Source organism: Oryctolagus cuniculus, chromosome 5 (genome assembly GCF_964237555.1).
Source record: "Oryctolagus cuniculus chromosome 5, mOryCun1.1, whole genome shotgun sequence".
NCBI lineage: Eukaryota > Metazoa > Chordata > Mammalia > Lagomorpha > Leporidae > Oryctolagus > Oryctolagus cuniculus.
Window position 1 is genome coordinate 131,144,270 of NC_091436.1, and position 17,096 is coordinate 131,161,365.

Here is a 17,096-nt window from a genome sequence, read left to right on the forward strand (position 1 = left end):
GCATTGCCTGGAACTGAGATAAATGTTCTGGTAAATACTGGCAGCTCGATCACCAGAACTGTAAGTTTGGAATGGGAGATACAGTCTTGAGAAAAATGTTAGAATTATTCTTGTTTTGGGAAGGGGTTAGGATGCTACTGTAAATTTTGATTAACAAATGCTAGGTTAGTTTTGTGACTCCAAAAGATTGTAATTGTTTATAAAATATTTAAGGTGGTTTCAGACTAAAATTCCTTATGACATAAATTGTTTTTCTTTTTGTAATTTTGGCCTAGGTCTACACCTGAATAATTTTTCCTAACCATACTAAATAAATGTATGCTAACAGGAGAGTTATTCTGGTGGTTTATTTTCCTTTTCTTGAGGTACTGTAAGGGGTATGTGACCTGTATCTGGGCTCAGCCTTCTAGATTGTGATCACTCCAGGTGGTACTGGTGTTCGAAGACTCTGGCATTTTTCTCTTCTTGGTTTGATAAGGGAGGGAATGCAAGCAGGATGAATTGCTTCTCAGAATAAACAGGTTAATAATGATACTTCATGAGTTAATAATGAACTTCTTGAGATTTTTTTTAAAAGCACTTACTTAGCTGTGTTTTTGGCATGAGGTTTTCTAAATGTGCTTTCCCCGCCCATTAACACTTATTCCTTCTTCATATAATAGATCAGCGACTATCGTCTATTCCACAAGATGAGTAACAGCCACCCTCTTCGCCCCTTCACTGCAGTCGGGGAAATTGATCATGTGCACATTTTGTCTGAACATATTGGTGCCTTGTTGATTGGGGAAGAATATGGCGACGTCACATTTGTTGTGGAAAAAAAGCGTTTTCCTGCCCACAGGGTGATTTTAGCAGCCAGGTGCCAATATTTTCGGTAAGTGTATAATACTTCTTTGAAGATTCATGTTACTGGTAGAAAATATTCTACTTTGAAAAGGATATAACTAAGCATAATGACAAATTCTAGCAATTCTTCAGTCTAACATCTCTAAGAACTTTATCTTTGCTGACTATGTGTTAAATTTTTGAGAATGGCTCCTTTATGAGCCATCATAGAATTAAGTGGTTAGGGTTGGTACTGGTAGCATAGAAAGTTAAGTCTCCACCTGCAGCGCCAGCATCCCATATGGGTGCTGGTTTGAATCCTGGCTGTTCTGCTTCTGATCCAGCTTGCCGTTAATACCTGAGATTAGCAGAGGAAAATGGCCCAAGTGCTTGGGCAGCTGCACCCACATAGGAGAGCTGGAAGAAGTGCCTGGCTCCTGGCTTCAGCCTGGCCCACCCCTACTTGTTGTGGCCATTTGGGGAACGAACCCATGGATGGAAGGTCTCTCTCTCTCTCTCTCTGCCTTTCAAATAAATAAATAAATCTTAAAAAAAAAAATGAAGGGGTTAAGAAAACGTCTCAGGCCAGACAGTGCCCAATCAGCCATTTTCCAGGTCTCAAGACTATTTTTCAGGCTGAGCCTTTGTGGCTCTCACCTTTTCCTCCCATTTGGTGGCTATTGGAGCTTAAACTGATTCTGAAAGATGGGCTTAAACTGACTGGAAGATGGACTTGTTGTGTAGACAGATTGCTCTACATGAACATGTACACCACTGGGTTTCAGACTACTGAGGCACAAGACCTGTAGATAATCCAACAGATCTCTCGGAGACGTGCAGTTTGACAAGCGCAAATTAAACTTCAATATTGGCTGAGACTAAGTTTATGGTTATATTAGAACTAAGACTATATGCAGTATGTATTTGATATAAAAATTCCACTTATATGCAGATATTGTTACATCTTTAATTTACAAGGTTATAAATATTAAGCTCAACTTTTAATTATATTACCAAGTATTTAAAAAGGAATCATCACTAAATTATTATCTGAGTTATAATTTATCTTGATAATGGATCTTTTTTTTAAACAAGGATAAATAGTCCATAAAATTATAGAGTTGCCCAGGAAACTTAATGCTGTCTAAAAATGGAGATGCCAGTAGCTTAGAGAAAATCTCAGATACCTTCTGCGAAAACTTCAATCTGAATTTTACAGTAAGAATTAACCAAGGTAGAAAAACAACAGCACCCAGCATCATAAATGTGTCTTAGAAACATATTCTCATTAGCTAGAACTCCTGTAATCCCTTAGGGACATTTCAGGGCTTCTCATTTTGTACAGATGAAAAACCTATAGGTGAAAGCAGGTGCTTTGAAGAAAGGAGTCTGCTAAAGAGTTCTAGCCAACATTCTCTGTTTTATTACCAACCTCTGTTTTAAACTGCTTTTTTAAAAAAAATTGTTATTTATGTGAAAGCCAGAGTTACAGAGAGAGAGAGAGAGAGAAAGGTAGAAAAGAGAGAGAGAGAGAGAGAGAGAGAGAGAGAGAGATAGACTTTCCATCCACTGGTTCACACACCATGTAGCTGCAACAACTGAGCTGCGCCAGGCCGAAGCCAGGAGATGGGAGCTTTATCTGGGTTTCCCAAGTGGGTGGCAGGGGCCCGAGTCCTTTGGGCCATCTTTTGCTGCTTTCCCAGGCAAATTAGCAGGAAGCTAGATTGGAAGTGGGAAACCAGGACTCAAACCAGAACTCAAACTGGTACTCATGGGATGCCACACTTTGCAGGAAGTGGCTTAATCCTTTGTGCTGGCCCCTCCCTTTTCTTGATTTTGGTCTAGTCTTTACTACTAAAATGGTTTTTAGAGCATCCATTCTTTATTAATCAGAACTTTCCAGCCTTATATTTAATATTTGTTAATACCATATACCTTGCCCTCTTAAAAAAATAAAACTGTATGTGGTTATCTTTAAGGTGGTCTCTATATTTGTTTAGAAATTTGAAGACCAATTGAGTGAATGGAACATATCTCCCTCACTTACTGACTTTATCCATGGTGTCTGTGTGTGAATATTGAACCTTTGTGATGTGTGATGGCTCACTAGGCTAAGCTCAGTCTTTACCAAAGCTGTCCTAGGCAGATTCTCATTGTGACATTTTTCCATGTGCAAAGGGAGTTAACTGTCAGCATTGAGGAGAGGCCTGAGTGCTGGTGTCACAAACCTCTGGACTGCCAGAGAAGAGTAAGCTAACTGCCCAGGAAGAAACTTTTACAGTAAACACTGAACCTTCCTTGCTCACCTGCTTATGCTGGGAAAGATCCAAGACAGATCTCCCTTCGTCTTTATAACGGCTGTGTAGAATGTGTATGTCACAGTTTTTTCAACCATATTCCTATTGATGGCCATTTAGATTTTATCCGGGGTTTTAGCCTACATTTATCTTTACTGTATTATTTCCCTAGAATTGAGTCTTAAAAGAGAAATTGCTGAGTTGAAGGGTATGTACACTATAGACTTGAATAGATATTACTAAATGTCCAGTGCAGGCCCATTTATATATTCTCTCTGAGCAGTGCCTACGTGAAACTGTTTCCCCATTACTATTGCAGCTGGGGATGGGAACTGGTTTGTTTGTTTCTTTCCTTCTTTCTTTCTTTTTTTTTTTTTTTTTTTTTTTTTTTTTTGACAGGCAGAGTGGACAGTGAGAGAGAGAGACAGAGAGAAAGGTCTTCCTTTGCCGTTGGTTCACCCTCCAATGGCCTCCCCGGCCGGCGCACTGCTGCCGGTGCACCACGCTGATTCAAAGGCAGGAGCCAGGTGCTTCTCCTGGTCTCCCATGGGGTGCAGGGCCCAAGGACTTGGGCCATCCTCCACTGCACTCCCGGGCCACAGCAGAGAGCTGGCCTGGAAGAGGGGCAACCGGGACAGAATCCGGCGCCCTGACCGGGACTAGAACTTGGGGTGCCGGCGCCGCTAGGCGGAGGATTAGCCTAGTGAGTCGTGGTGCCAGCCAGGAACTGCTTTCTTAATTTCTGTGATTCTAACAGTAGAGAATGCTATATGACTGGTATTTTTTGTTTGTTTGTTTTTTCTCATTACATCTTTTCCTGTGAGTTTGACTTTTCAAACTGCCTTATTGACCTTCAACAAAATTTCTTTTTATAAATTGTTTTGTTTCTCTCAAAAGATTGCTTTTTCTAAAATCTTTCTGTTTAATGTCTATTACATAGCTTGAGCTCTTAGGGTATCTCAGTAGTTCAATCAGTAGTACATTAATTCAGAGGAGCTCTAAAGTCCTTCTTTTTTCTTGGGGAATAAAATGACAGTTGCCTTTCTTCACCTGGATCTTTGTGTCAGTGAATACATTTATGTTTGTATACTGTTGATAACCATTATTTTGTGTATTTTATAGCAGATCTGACTTGAGATCTGCCTCATGTGTCTCGTCTTTCATGTGCAGAGCATTGCTGTATGGTGGAATGAGAGAATCTCAGCCTGAAGCAGAAATCCCTCTCCAAGACACCACTGCGGAAGCGTTCACAATGCTGCTCAAATACATCTACACAGGGCGGGCGACGCTGACAGATGAGAAGGAGGAGGTGCTGCTGGACTTTCTGAGCCTGGCTCATAAATATGGATTTCCAGAGCTGGAGGATTCTACCTCTGAGTATCTCTGTACCATACTTAACATTCAGAATGTCTGTATGACTTTTGATGTTGCCAGTCTCTACTCACTTCCCAAGTTAACTTGTATGTGCTGCATGTTTATGGACAGAAATGCCCAGGAGGTGCTCTCAAGTGAAGGCTTCCTCTCTCTTTCTAAGGTGTGTCATTGTCTACAGCAGTTTATAGGCATGCACTGATTTATTTATACCTGTACAGAAGTATGGAATAGACTAAGAATACAACAGTAAAGATCATTTGTATGGGAGACATAGTCTAGTCTAGTCATTTGTGGCTGCTAGAACTCTAGATCATATAAGACAGATGCTGATTGGTTTTGTTTTCTCTTAAGGTTCTTCTGGTACCAAAAGAGCGCTGCTAAGTGGTTGTTTTCAACATGATGACAGACAAATAGGGTCCTTTGTGATTTTGCATACTTCTTTTTCTTTTTTCTCTAGCAAAGAGTGCAACTAATAATTCCTTATAGCAAGAGGAAAATTCATAAAGGAGATCTTGTGCATCATTGGACATATTTAAGCCACTGCCTTCTTTTGTTGGCTCAAAATTCTTCACTCTAGTTAGAGTAAAGCTATTCTAAAATTTTTTTCTAGATTGTGGTTGTCTTTCCTTTTCTCTGTGTTCCTCCTAGGACATGGATATTTCTAATGAGAAAAAAACTAGTGAAAAACTACATGTCTTTGTTTGAATGGAAACATATTTTTATTATCCTACTTCTTTTTTTAAAAAAATTATTTATTTTCATTTGAAAGGTAGGACAGTAGAAACAGCGAGTGGGGTGGTTGATCTTCCATTGGCTGCTTCACACCCCCAAATGGCTCCAACAGCTATATCTGTGCCAGCCTGGAGCCAGGAGTTCCATCCTGGTCTTATACACAGGTGGCAGGAGCCCAAGTACTTGAGCATCTTCTGCTGCTTTGCCAGGTGCATTAGCAGGAGGCTGGGTAGGAAGCAGAATAGCGAGGACTTGATACTCCAGTATGGGCTGGCATTGGTTGCAAGCTGCTGCTTAATCTGTTGCACAACACCCACCCCTGTCCTACTTAATTTTTAAAAACAGGAATCTTTGAGGATTGTACCAGTTGTGCTGGAGATCTGAGACGAACAAATGGGGTAATGCAGTAATGCTGTGCAACAAAAGACCTTGAATTGTAAATACCAGAAATAGAAATGTGTATTCTCCCGAAGAATCTGTGTGGATTGATGGTTCCTTAAATGTCTAAACAGAAGTGATCTTGCAGTTCTGTAAGGTTTTCCTGATTGGTCATGTGTGTGGTTGGGCTCCATAATAACTAGATTGTTTTCTTTTTATCCTTTTCAGACAGCACTTTTAAACATCGTATTGAGAGATTCATTTGCAGCTCCTGAAAAAGATATTTTTTTAGCCTTGTTAAACTGGTGTAAGCACAACTCAAAGGAGGATCATGCTGAAATCATGCAGGCTGTGCGTTTACCTCTGATGAGCCTCACTGAACTCCTGAATGTGGTGAGGCCTTCAGGACTGTTGTCTCCTGACGCCATTCTGGATGCTATTAAAGTCCGATCAGAGAGCCGGGATATGGACCTCAATTACAGAGGCATGCTCAGTAAGTACCTGTTTACCACAAACTCACCAAGAGGCTTTCTTTGTATCTTATGCCAGCTACTTTCTTGAGTACAGAATTCTAGCTGTGAAACTGTAGTGTGGGTATTTGTGGGTTATGTATGTATCTATGAGTGTATGGCTCTGCAGGAATGACTTTCCCTGTCATTTTCCAGTTAATTCTCCTCAGGTTGATTAGCCTTTAGAGACCCCAAACGAAGTATTTGTTGTCACTCCTGGTCAGCTTCTCCAGCTGCCCTCCTAAATGTCGGAAGTAGACACTTTCCTGAAAAGCTGTTTCTCCTGAAAAGACCCTTTCTTCTCTCACTCCAGCAGAGGAGTACCAAGCACCCGCTGTGTGTCTGATTATTTTAAGTGCCACAAATATGGTACTAGCAGTTATGTAGCATTTCTGACACTTATGTGCTGAGTTTTCTCACTAATGAAAATAATAGCAATTAACAATTAAAGAGTGCTTTACTATGTATCAAGCAGGTTCCACATGATCATTTAATTCTCACAACTCCATTTTACACATAAAAATCTGAGGCACAGAGAGATTAAGTAACTTGCCCGTGGTCACACAGAAAGGTGGGGTGCTGGGAGTCAAGCAAGTAATTTGACTCTAGAGTCTGTATAATAAGCCATTAAACTATGCTGCTGAAGCATAAAACAGAATCTTTGCCTTTGATCCTTTAAATTCCCATGAAAAGTTAAATGTAACAATGCTCAAGAGGGACAAGCTGTGGGACTTCAGAAGAGGGAGTGGCTAGGAGTGACTGAGGGTGATTTCATGGGAGTTTTGAAGCTGGAGTTTTATGTGAATGCCGTAAGGACTGGGTGAAGTTCAAATGCGAAGACTGGTGAGGTTAATAGAGGTTAAAGCTATTGGGATGGTGAACAGAAGAGCTTGATTAGAGTAAGAAGGGTTATGTTGACTAATAAGAAAGGAAGGTCAGTGTTGTGAATGTTAGTTCAGTCTGAGTCTTGGAAGTCTTTGAAACTAGACTGGAATCTCCTTTACATGCAATGAAAAGCAAATTTAAGATAGGGCAGATGGCGTGCCAATGTGTTTCTTTTTTTTTTTTTTTTAAAGATTCATTCATTTACTTATTTGAAAGTCAGAGAGAAAAAGAGAGAGAGACCTACAATCCACTGGTTCACTCTCTAAATGGCAGCAACGGCCAGGGTTGGGCTAGGGCTGGGACAGGCCAAAGCCAGGAGGTTCCTCCAGGTCTCCCATGTGGGCACAGGGGTCCAAGCACTTGAGTCATCTTCCGCTGTTTTCCCAGGAGTAATAGCAGGGAGCTGGTTTGGAAGTGGAGCAATGGGACTTGAACTGGTACCAGTATGAGATGCTGGTGCTGCAAATGGTGGCTTAACCTGCTGAGCTGCAAGCTAGCCCCCAGTGGTGGTTTTGAAAGATTAATCCATGGTGTTGTACTTGATGATTTGTAATAGGGAACAAATGGATTCAGGGAGACCAGTGAAGAGGGTATTTAATCTGTACATATTGATACAAGTTTAAGCCAGAGCGGTAGCAGGAAAGATGGAAAAGAAATTAGATCTTGGTGATCTGAGGGATTTAATTTGGGGATTAATTTTAGGAGAAGGTTACCATATTTTATTAAATCTAAGAAGCCAGAAATAATGAGTTGCCATTATTTTATGTACCACTAAAAAAGGAAACAGTACTTCCAGTTAAATCATGACACACTTTGATATCTACATCCCAATTTCAGAAGTGTTAAAATTTATAAAATATGTGGCTTAGAGTTAATGAAATATGGTAATTTTTTGAAAGAAGATGCTTGAGCTTCTTTTTAGATTTATTGAGTTTGAGAGGTTTTGGGACATTTAAATTTTAAGTTCTATCTCATGCTAGTTATTTTCCTGAGTGATCTTTTTCTTGACCATGGCTTCAGGCATTCTCTTGAAATTATCATTGATCTTAAATAGTTGTCCTTGGTCTACACTTCTCTCCTAACTCATTAGATGTAGATATCTTTTCACTGGACATAGACAAAAAAAATAGGTTTTGTGCCAACTTTGACTTCAAATCCTGAATTAGTTACTTGTTAGTTGTATGATCTAGTATTAAATATTTAGTTTTGTTTCTTAATATGTGGTGTTATGAGCAATTAATTGAAATAATGTGTGCAAATAATGTGTTGTATGCTCAATATAGGAAACCATTGGTATAATATTATCATTATTGATGTGTTCTTCCTCATATCTGTACAGTGTGGGAATTACCATATTGATCATGTTTTGAAACACTTTTGTTTACTTGCCTTTGATCCTTGAAGGCAGAGATGGTTTTGATAGGCCTTGTTGATCATTGTATCCTCATCTTTAACACATTGAGTAGCGTAGAGCAGGCACTTTATGAATGCTTGGTGAATGAATGCAAATAGAGACACCTGATGGGAAGTGGAAACACTTTGCTGGTATTAAAAAAGTAGTCAAAACCCTGGCTACAGCATAGAGGAAGAAGTAAAGACCAAAGCCCGAGACTGGAGAAGAACCATAGGCAGAAGTCTTAAGGTAGAAAAAGACTGAAGAGGGGGAAGACAATTGGGATAGAGGAACGTAACGGAGGCCAATCAGAAGAGAGAACTTTTTTATAGTTGCTCAGGTCACTGATGTCTCCCAGTGCTCAGAGGTCAAGGAGGATGGGGATTGAGAGAAAATTTTTAGATCTAAATTGTGGTGAGTTGTTGAATGGTCTGGACAGAAGCCTGACTGACCACATGGGGAGTTAGGTCATGAATATTTGGGAAGAATGTATACACTAGGTGTTGACTATGTGGTTGGTGAATTCGGGTGAAACGGTGGTAGAGACATAGTATGATATTTAAAGAAAACAGGTTGGGAGAGATCCAGGAAATAATTGGAGGTACTGAGAATGGTACTAATCAAGAGTCAGCCTTGGATAAAACGTGGGAGGATGGAGGGTGGAGAGGCAATATGATGATTAATTACTTTTAGACAAATCTTCATTGTTTAATCCTCTCTTATGTAAGCTCCTGTTTTACCTTGGGTTTGATTTGAAGTGCTGAGGGAGGAATTGAATTCATTAAAGGCTAGGCTTGGGACCTGGCAACAGGAGTAGGGAGGTGTTTTGGACATTTCACATAGTCCTCACAACTTGTCAGTATATGTGTAAGATTTGGATTTTAATAAGCCCACAAGATTACTGGTGAAAAAGGAATCAGCTAGTTGAAGCACTTGGTTTTGGAATGATAAACATACTGTGATTGTTGCTCATCAACATTAAGTCCTGTATTTTGGGGTAACTTTTGGGGAGCTCAAGAAGAGTTTAAATGTTTGGAAGTCTTTTATCTAACCTATAAACTTGAGTAGTAATTGAATAGCAAACTGTTTTGACTATCCTTCAGAATATATGAATAGGGGCCGGCACTGTGGTGTACCAGGTAAAGCTGCCACGGGCAGTGCCAGCATCCCATATGGATATCGGTTCTAGTCCCAGCTGCTCCACTTCTTATCCAGCTCCCTGATAATGTGCCTGGGAAAGCAGTGAAAGATGGGCCAAGTGCTTGGGCCCCTGCACCCACGTGGGAGACCCAAAAGAAACTCCTGGCTCCTGACTTTGGACCAGCCCAGCTTTAGTGTTGTGGCCAATTTAGGAGTGAACCAGAGATTGAAGATCTCTGTTTCTTCTTTTCTCTCTGTAATTCAGTCTTTCAGATAAATGCATAATTCTTTTTTAAAAAAGTATATGAATTGTAACAATAATATAACACTTTCCTATCAAATCCTTAAAAATAGATTATTTTCTAAGTAAATGTTATCCAAACATTCATTTCATTATTTCATCAGATTTTTTTCATTGTTAAATCAAAAAGGATCTCAAATTTCTAAATCAGGGCCATTGTAGTGGTGTAGCTGGTTAAGCTGCTGCCTGTGACACTGGCATCCCATGTGGTTCAAGTTCTAGCGGCTCCACTTTGAATCCAGCTCCCTGCTAATGTGCCTGGGAAAGCAGTGGAAGATGGCCCAAGTACTTGGACCCCTGCCACTCACGTGGGAAACCCAGGTGAAAATCTTGGCTCCTGGCTTCAGCCTGGTCCAGCCCCTGCTGTTGTGGCCATTTGGGGATTGAACCAGTGGATGGAAGATCTCTCATTGTCTCTCTCACTATAGCTCTGCCTTTCAAATAAATAAGTCTTCAAAAAAATTAAAATATATAGAATTTAAGGGGCTGGCGCCATGGTGCACTAGGTTCATCCTCTGCTTGCAGTGCTGGCATCCCATATGGGCGCCGGTTCTAGTCCTAGTTGCTCCTCTTCCAGTCCAGTTCTCTGCTGTGGCCTTGGATAGCAGTGGAGAATGGCCAAGTGCTTGGGCCCCTGCACCTGCATGGGAGCCCAGGAAGAAGCACCTGGCTCCTGGCTTCAGATTGGCGCAGCTCCGGTCATTGCGGCCATTTGGAGAGTGAACCAACAGAAGGAAGACCTTTCTGTCTGTCTCTCTCTCTCACTGTCTGTAACTCTATCTGTCAAATAAATAAATAAAATCATTCATATATGTATATTCATATATATAGAATATATATGAATTCATATATAATGTATTATATGTATGAATGATATATATGATATATACATTCATATATGTATATTCATATATGTTATATATAAATTCATGTATATGATATATACATTCATATATGTATATTCATATATATTATATATATGAATTCATATATTCTATATATATGAATATACATATATGAATGTATATATCATTCATGGGATCTCTCATGTGGGTGCAGGGGCCCAAGGACTTGGGCCATCTTCTACTGCTTTCCCAGGCCATAGCAGAGAGCTGGATCAGAAGAGGAGCAGCAAGGACTAGAACTGGCACCCATATGGGATGCCGGTGCTTCAGGCCAGGGCTTTAACCCACTGTGCCAACCCCTAGAATATTTTTTTAAAAAGATTTATTTATTTGAAAGGCAGAGTTCAGAGAGGCAGAAGTAAGAGAGAGAGAGAGAGATAGGTCTTCCATCCACTGGTTCACTCTCCAGATGGCTGCAACAGCTGGAGCTGTGCTAATCTGAAGCCAAGAGCCAGGAGTTTTTCCCAGATCTCCCACTCAGGTGGCAGGGGCCCAAGGACTTTGGCTTTCTACTACTTTCCCAGGCATAGCAGAGAGCTGGATCAGAAGTGGAGCAGCCAGGACACTTGCATGGGCGCCCACATGGGATGCTGACACTACAAGTGGCGGCTTTACTCATTATGCCACAACGTTGACCACCCCCCCCCCCCAGGAGATTTTTTTTTTTTAAGATTGATTTTATTTATTTGAGAGTTATGGAGAGAGACCTTCCATCCTCTGGTTCACTCCTCAAATGGCTGCAATGGCCAGAGCTGAGCCCATCTGAAGCTAGGAGCTTCTTCTGGGTCTCCCACATGGGTGCAGGGGCCCAAGTACTTAGGCTATCCTTCACTGCTTTCCCAGGAACATTAACAGGGAGCTGGATCAGAAGTGGAACAGTTGGGACTTGAACCGGCCCTCACATGGGATGCCAGTGCTGCAGGCTGGGGCTTTAACCCACTGTGCCACAGCGCTGATCCCCAGTAGATGTTTTTAATGTACCAGTGATGGCTGGTCTTTCTGGAAGGTGGTTTGGACTCACTTGATGCATACATAATACGATGAGCATTTTTCTGTATAGCCGGTAAAAGGAAGTTAACTTTTTAATGAAATTAATTTTTTTTCTTTAGGACAAGGACATTTGAACTACCTATACCATTCCATTAATGTGTAGCTTTATCTTAGCTGTGGGAAATTTCTATCTTGAAAGTTGGTGCTTTTTCTATTAAGGCCGAATCATGTTTGTATTATGTATTTCAGGTTTTAGACTTTGGGAAACGGAATAGGAATCTTTTGTTTATGTTTATAGCAGGTAACATGTAACAGAATCTATCTTGAAGATTTCTTTATTGAGTCAAAGTCAATCTATTCACAGGACTACTGAGTTAAATTATTGGTAAAGAGAGAGAGAGAGAGTGTGTGTGTATGTATCCTGTACCTTTTCCTGTAGGCTCCAGTCTTCAAACTAAGGGGCTTTTGCCACTGGGCTGTTGCAGCTATTGGTTACTTGCTAGGTTTCTACTAGACTGAACTTTTTGAGGACTGTAATTAAGTCTTTTTGCCTATGTTTTTCCAGCACCTAACAGTGTCTAACTCTAAACTTTCTAAAAATAAATGAAACTGACCCTTGCTTCTAGACTAGCATTTTAATTTGTCTCACCTCTTGCAAAAGGACAGTAAAAATAACAGTGAGCCTTTGATACTTTTAAAACTCTGACTTCTGTAACTTTTATGCCTTCCTAATTATTGTTTGTTGGGATGAGGAAAAATCTCATCTGTGTATGAGGGGTTTATGAATCATCTCTAATGAGTATTCCCCTGTGGAGGCAGTTAGTGTCTCAGTGGATGGAGAGCTGTGTGGGCAGTGCCTCTGGGCTGCCAGGGCTGAGTCTAGGACAGTGACCTATGTGTAGGAGGCAGTTTAGGACTTTGCTGCTGCTGCTGCTTTTGTATTTCCTTTTAATAAATAGGACAAAGGTTCCTTTTAGCTCTGTGACCGTTCTTGGTAACTTGCTTAATGTTACCACGTGAAATTGATGACTCGGCTGCAGTCAAAGTTCTGGTCTCCTGACTGAAGAGGCCAGTGCTTTTCCATAGATTGTCCTGCCTGTTGTTCATTTTTATTTAATTTTTTTAATTTGTTAAAAAGAGAACAAGAGATTGATGGATTCATATTGAACAGTCTACTGGTTCACTCCTCCAATGCTGGCAATAGCTGGGGTTGGTCTAGACCAAAGTCAGGAGCCTGGAACTCCATCTGGGTCTTCCACACAGGTGGCAAAGATCCAAATACTTTAGCCATCAGCTGCTACCCCCCAGAGTCTTCATTAGTAGTAAGCTGGAACTGAGAGGGGAGGTAGGCCTTGAACCCAGGCACTGTGGTATGGGATATGGGTTTCTCATGTACTATCTTAATCATTAGGCCAAACACCCACCCTTGAGTTCTTTGGTGTTCATTTTGTGGTTGGTGTATTTGAGTGCCAGTACCGTCAAATGTGGAAAGGAGGTTTGAAAATGAGAGGAAATAGAGAAAATTAAGGTTAAGAACAGGGGTGGTTGAGAAAGTAATATATAATATTGCAGTTGTTGGTGGTCATAGGAAGGAGAATCCATACATTCCTCAGAGGAGCTGGAGTGGCGAGTAGATGACTTAGGTGCTAAAATTGGGTGAGTGGATTGTTGTGTGCCAAGAACTAAGTCTGGCTCCAACTATTCTATCTAAGGGAATGGCTGTCTCAATCCACATGGAATAAAGAGCTTAATAAAAGGTGGTTAAGAACTTAAAATGATTAAAGAAAAAACCTGATAATTACATTGACACAGATTTTGGCACTGTGTAGCTAGGGGTAGGTCCTGTTCCATTTCCCCCTAATTTTTCTGTTTATTTTTTGATAGGAAGGCGCGCGCGCACACACACACACACACACACACACACAGTGCTCCTATCTGTTGGTTCACTTTCTATGTGGTCACAGTGGTTGGGACTAGACAGGGCCAGAGCTAGAAACTCAATCCAGATTTCCCATGTTGGTGGGAGGAACTCAGTTACTTGAACCACCGCTGCTGGTTCAAGCTCCCAGGATCTGCAGTAGCAGGACGCTGGAGTCAGGAGCCAGAGCCAGGTATGGAACCCATGCACTCTGGTGATATGGATGTGAGCACTTCAATGCGTCTTAACTGCTAGGCTGAATGTTTGCCTCAGTTCTTTTTTTCCTTAATGTTTGGCTTGATTCTATCTAGCTATAGAACTTCAAAGCTTGGGGCTGTCGCTGTGGCGCAGGGGGTTAACGCCCTGACTTGAGGTGCTAGCATCCTATATGGGCGCTGGTTTGAGACTAGGCTGCTACACTTCTGATCCAGCTCTCTGCTATGGCTTGGGAAGGCAGTGGAGAATGGCCCAAGTCCTTGGGCCCCTGCACCTTTATGGGAAACCTGGAGGAATCTCCTGGCTCCTGGCTTTGGATAGGCGCAGCTCCAACCGTTGTGGCCATCTGGGGAGTGAGCCAGAGGAGGGTGGACCTCTCTCTCTCTCTCTGCCTCTCAGTAACTCTGTCTTTCAGATAAATAAAATGGATCTTTTTTTTTTAAAAAAAAAAAAGGACTTCAAAGCTTAATTGTTTACTTAATGTTTGTAAAATGTGTTAAAAACTATAAATGTAAAGAAAATTATAATTCTTATCTATTATCTTGTTTAATTCCCACCATTTAAGAGCTCTGTTCTCTACTGATAGACAAATATAGGCACTAAGTATATTAATGATTTAAATTATTTAGTGATTTAAATTTCCCATCACTTTTCCTATTTTTGCCAAAAATACTTGAATTATATTTTTATCCAGTGAGATACTCACATTATAGTTACCATGAGAGAATTTCCACTTGTAAAAATTCTCCATTTTGAAGTGAAAGATAGTCTCAGGGAATGAATTTGTATCAAGAATGGCTAGAGAAGTTCTCAAGCACTCTTGAAATAAACTTCAAAAGAAGACTTAGACTGGTGGAAAAAATTTCATTTCTATTTTAGACTTCAGTTATAGTTATTTGAAACTCTTGTGCCTGACATGTTATTCCTGGCTTGATAAATTTCAGTGCCGAAGAAGCTTATGTTTAGAGGAAATCAAAAGGTGGAATAAGTTTCTAAATCTGAAAACTTGATGTTCTCCTCTTCGGCTCACTCTTGACTCCTGGTGTCAGAACTAGGGGGGATGAGCAGTTTGTCTCTCTGCCTAAAATTAAGAAAAAAAAAAAATGTCGATGATTGCAATGGGCAGCAGCAACAAAAAGTCTACCTGCAGATTTTAGACCTAACAAGAAGGGAAAGAATGTTTTTTGCCAAGTGCTTATGTATCATTGATATCTGAAAAGTACAGGTTGGAAGCTTTGGTTTGTTTGCTTGCTAATAAAGTGCTTCATCTTATATTGGAGGTATCAGGAAGGCATGCCCCATGTCAGTCTAGTTCATTTAGTCACTCCAAATCCCTCCAATGTACCTGCTACAGAATGAGTCCTCCGGAAGTGCTTGTCGGAATAAATGCTTTATACTGCTATAGTGCTATAGCAGTGTAATTTGTATAGTAGTGTAATTTGGAGTGTAATTTTTACAGTAACCCTGAGAAGTGATTTGAGCAAACTATTTTTAGATGAGAAGAGGTATTCACAGGCCTCCCTTGGAGATAGTGAGTGTTGGAGCCTGAGTCTCAAACCTATATTTTTGTACTTCATGTCCAGTTTTCTTTTCATTTTATCAGATCCTTTCTTTCCTCTGGGTCTTAGCCAGCTGTAGATGGAAGGGGAGGTTAGGAGGAAGAGCAAGGTGGGTCATACCATCAGAAACCCATCATGAGGGAAGAGGCAAAGCCTTGCATAACAGGGCCCCTGTGGACAGGCTGCCTGGGTTCTAAGCTCTGTTCATTGTTAGTTGTGTAACCTTGGGCAAGTAAATCCATCTGACTTTTCTGACCCTCCACTCTTCATCTGTGAAATTAATGTCATTGTAGAACTGCATTTTAAGGGTTATTTTGAGGAGTAAATAAAAGGAATAACTGTAAAGTCCTTGGAACAGTGTCTAGCACATAGTATGAATTTTATAAGGTCTGTTAAGAAGGAAGGGGTGCATGATTATCACCAGCCAGGAGACCTGAGATGGTGACAGATCTTAAGCTTCTGGTGGTTGAGAAGTTGAGCATGACTGCGGTTTTGTTTGTTTTTGCTGAGTTGCTGCAATCTTTTGCTAGTTAACTAACCTGCACCTCAACCTCTGTGTTTTACCTGCATTTATTATCCTCTTCTGGAGCGTTCTTTACCTCTGTTCATTTGAAATTTTTTCAGAAAATCAATTTTTCAAGAGATCTGCAATGATGAATTACTTACTGTCCTTTCCCTAAGAGTCTGACTAGAGTTCCTGCTTTTCCCTCTTCAAATCACACATCCAAGATGTATGTGTGCTGTCAGAATTCAGTGTTTATTTACATCTGTAAACTTACATAGTCCTGTTACTGTGTGCTTTTTTATGTATGTTTTGTAACAATGATGTTTATTTTTATATTTTTACATCTCACTGTGTGTTGGGCAAACATGGTGCTCATTTACTCTTGGGGACAGAAATACACACCCCTCTCCCACCCTTCCACCCTTCAGGGATAGATATATTGCCCTACTGAGAAATTAAAGAGTGGATTGCTTCCCCAAAGTGATACACTTGATTAAAGGAAGAGATGATGTTTGATCTCACTCTTCTAGCTCTTTTTTTTTTTTTTTTTTAGATTTTATTTATTTATTTGATAGGCAGAATTACAGACAGAGAGAGGGAGAGACAGAGAGAAAGATATTCCTTCCGCTGGTTCACTCACCAAATGGCTGCAATGGCCAGAGCCAGGAGCTTCTTCATGTCTCCCATGTGGGTGCAAGGGCCCAGGCACTTGAGCCATCTTCTACTGCTTTCCCAGGCCATAGCAGAGAGCTGGATTGGAAGAAGAAGAGCAGCTGGGACTAGAACTGGTGCTCATATGGGATGCTGGGGCCGCAGGTACAGAATTAACCTGCTAGGCCACAGTGCTAACCCCTCTTCTAGCTCCCTTTTTTTTTGGGGGGGGGGGACAGGCAGAGTTAGACAGTGAGAGAGAGACAGAGGGAAAGGTATTCCTTCCGTTGATTCACCCCCCAAATGGCTGCTACAGCCGGCGCGCTGCACCAATCCGAAGCTAGGAGCCAGGCACTTCCTCCTGGTCTCCCAAGTGGGTGCAGGGCCCAAGCACTTGGGCCATCCTCCACTGCCTTCCCGGGCTACAGCAGAGAGCTGGACTGGAAGAGGAGCAACCAGCCTAGCTCTTAACATCTTATGTAGTCTCTCGCTTCTCCATAGAGAGCGTCAGAATTCAG

The 17,096-nt window shown here is 41.0% G+C and overlaps 1 protein-coding gene across 5 annotated transcripts in view; it reads left to right on the forward strand.

Annotated features, from left to right (window-relative positions):
- Positions 1–17,096, forward strand: part of BTBD9 (BTB domain containing 9) — a 435,326-nt gene that overhangs the window by 48,493 nt on the left and 369,737 nt on the right. For all 5 annotated transcript variants that reach the window (XM_008262867.4, XM_017345091.3, XM_070074117.1 and 2 more), the window contains 3 exons: positions 663–874; positions 4,293–4,656; positions 5,835–6,099. In XM_008262867.4, the coding sequence (XP_008261089.1) occupies positions 690–874; positions 4,293–4,656; positions 5,835–6,099 (814 nt within the window). In that variant the 5' untranslated portion in view covers positions 663–689. The remainder of the gene's footprint in view (positions 1–662; positions 875–4,292; positions 4,657–5,834; positions 6,100–17,096) is intronic.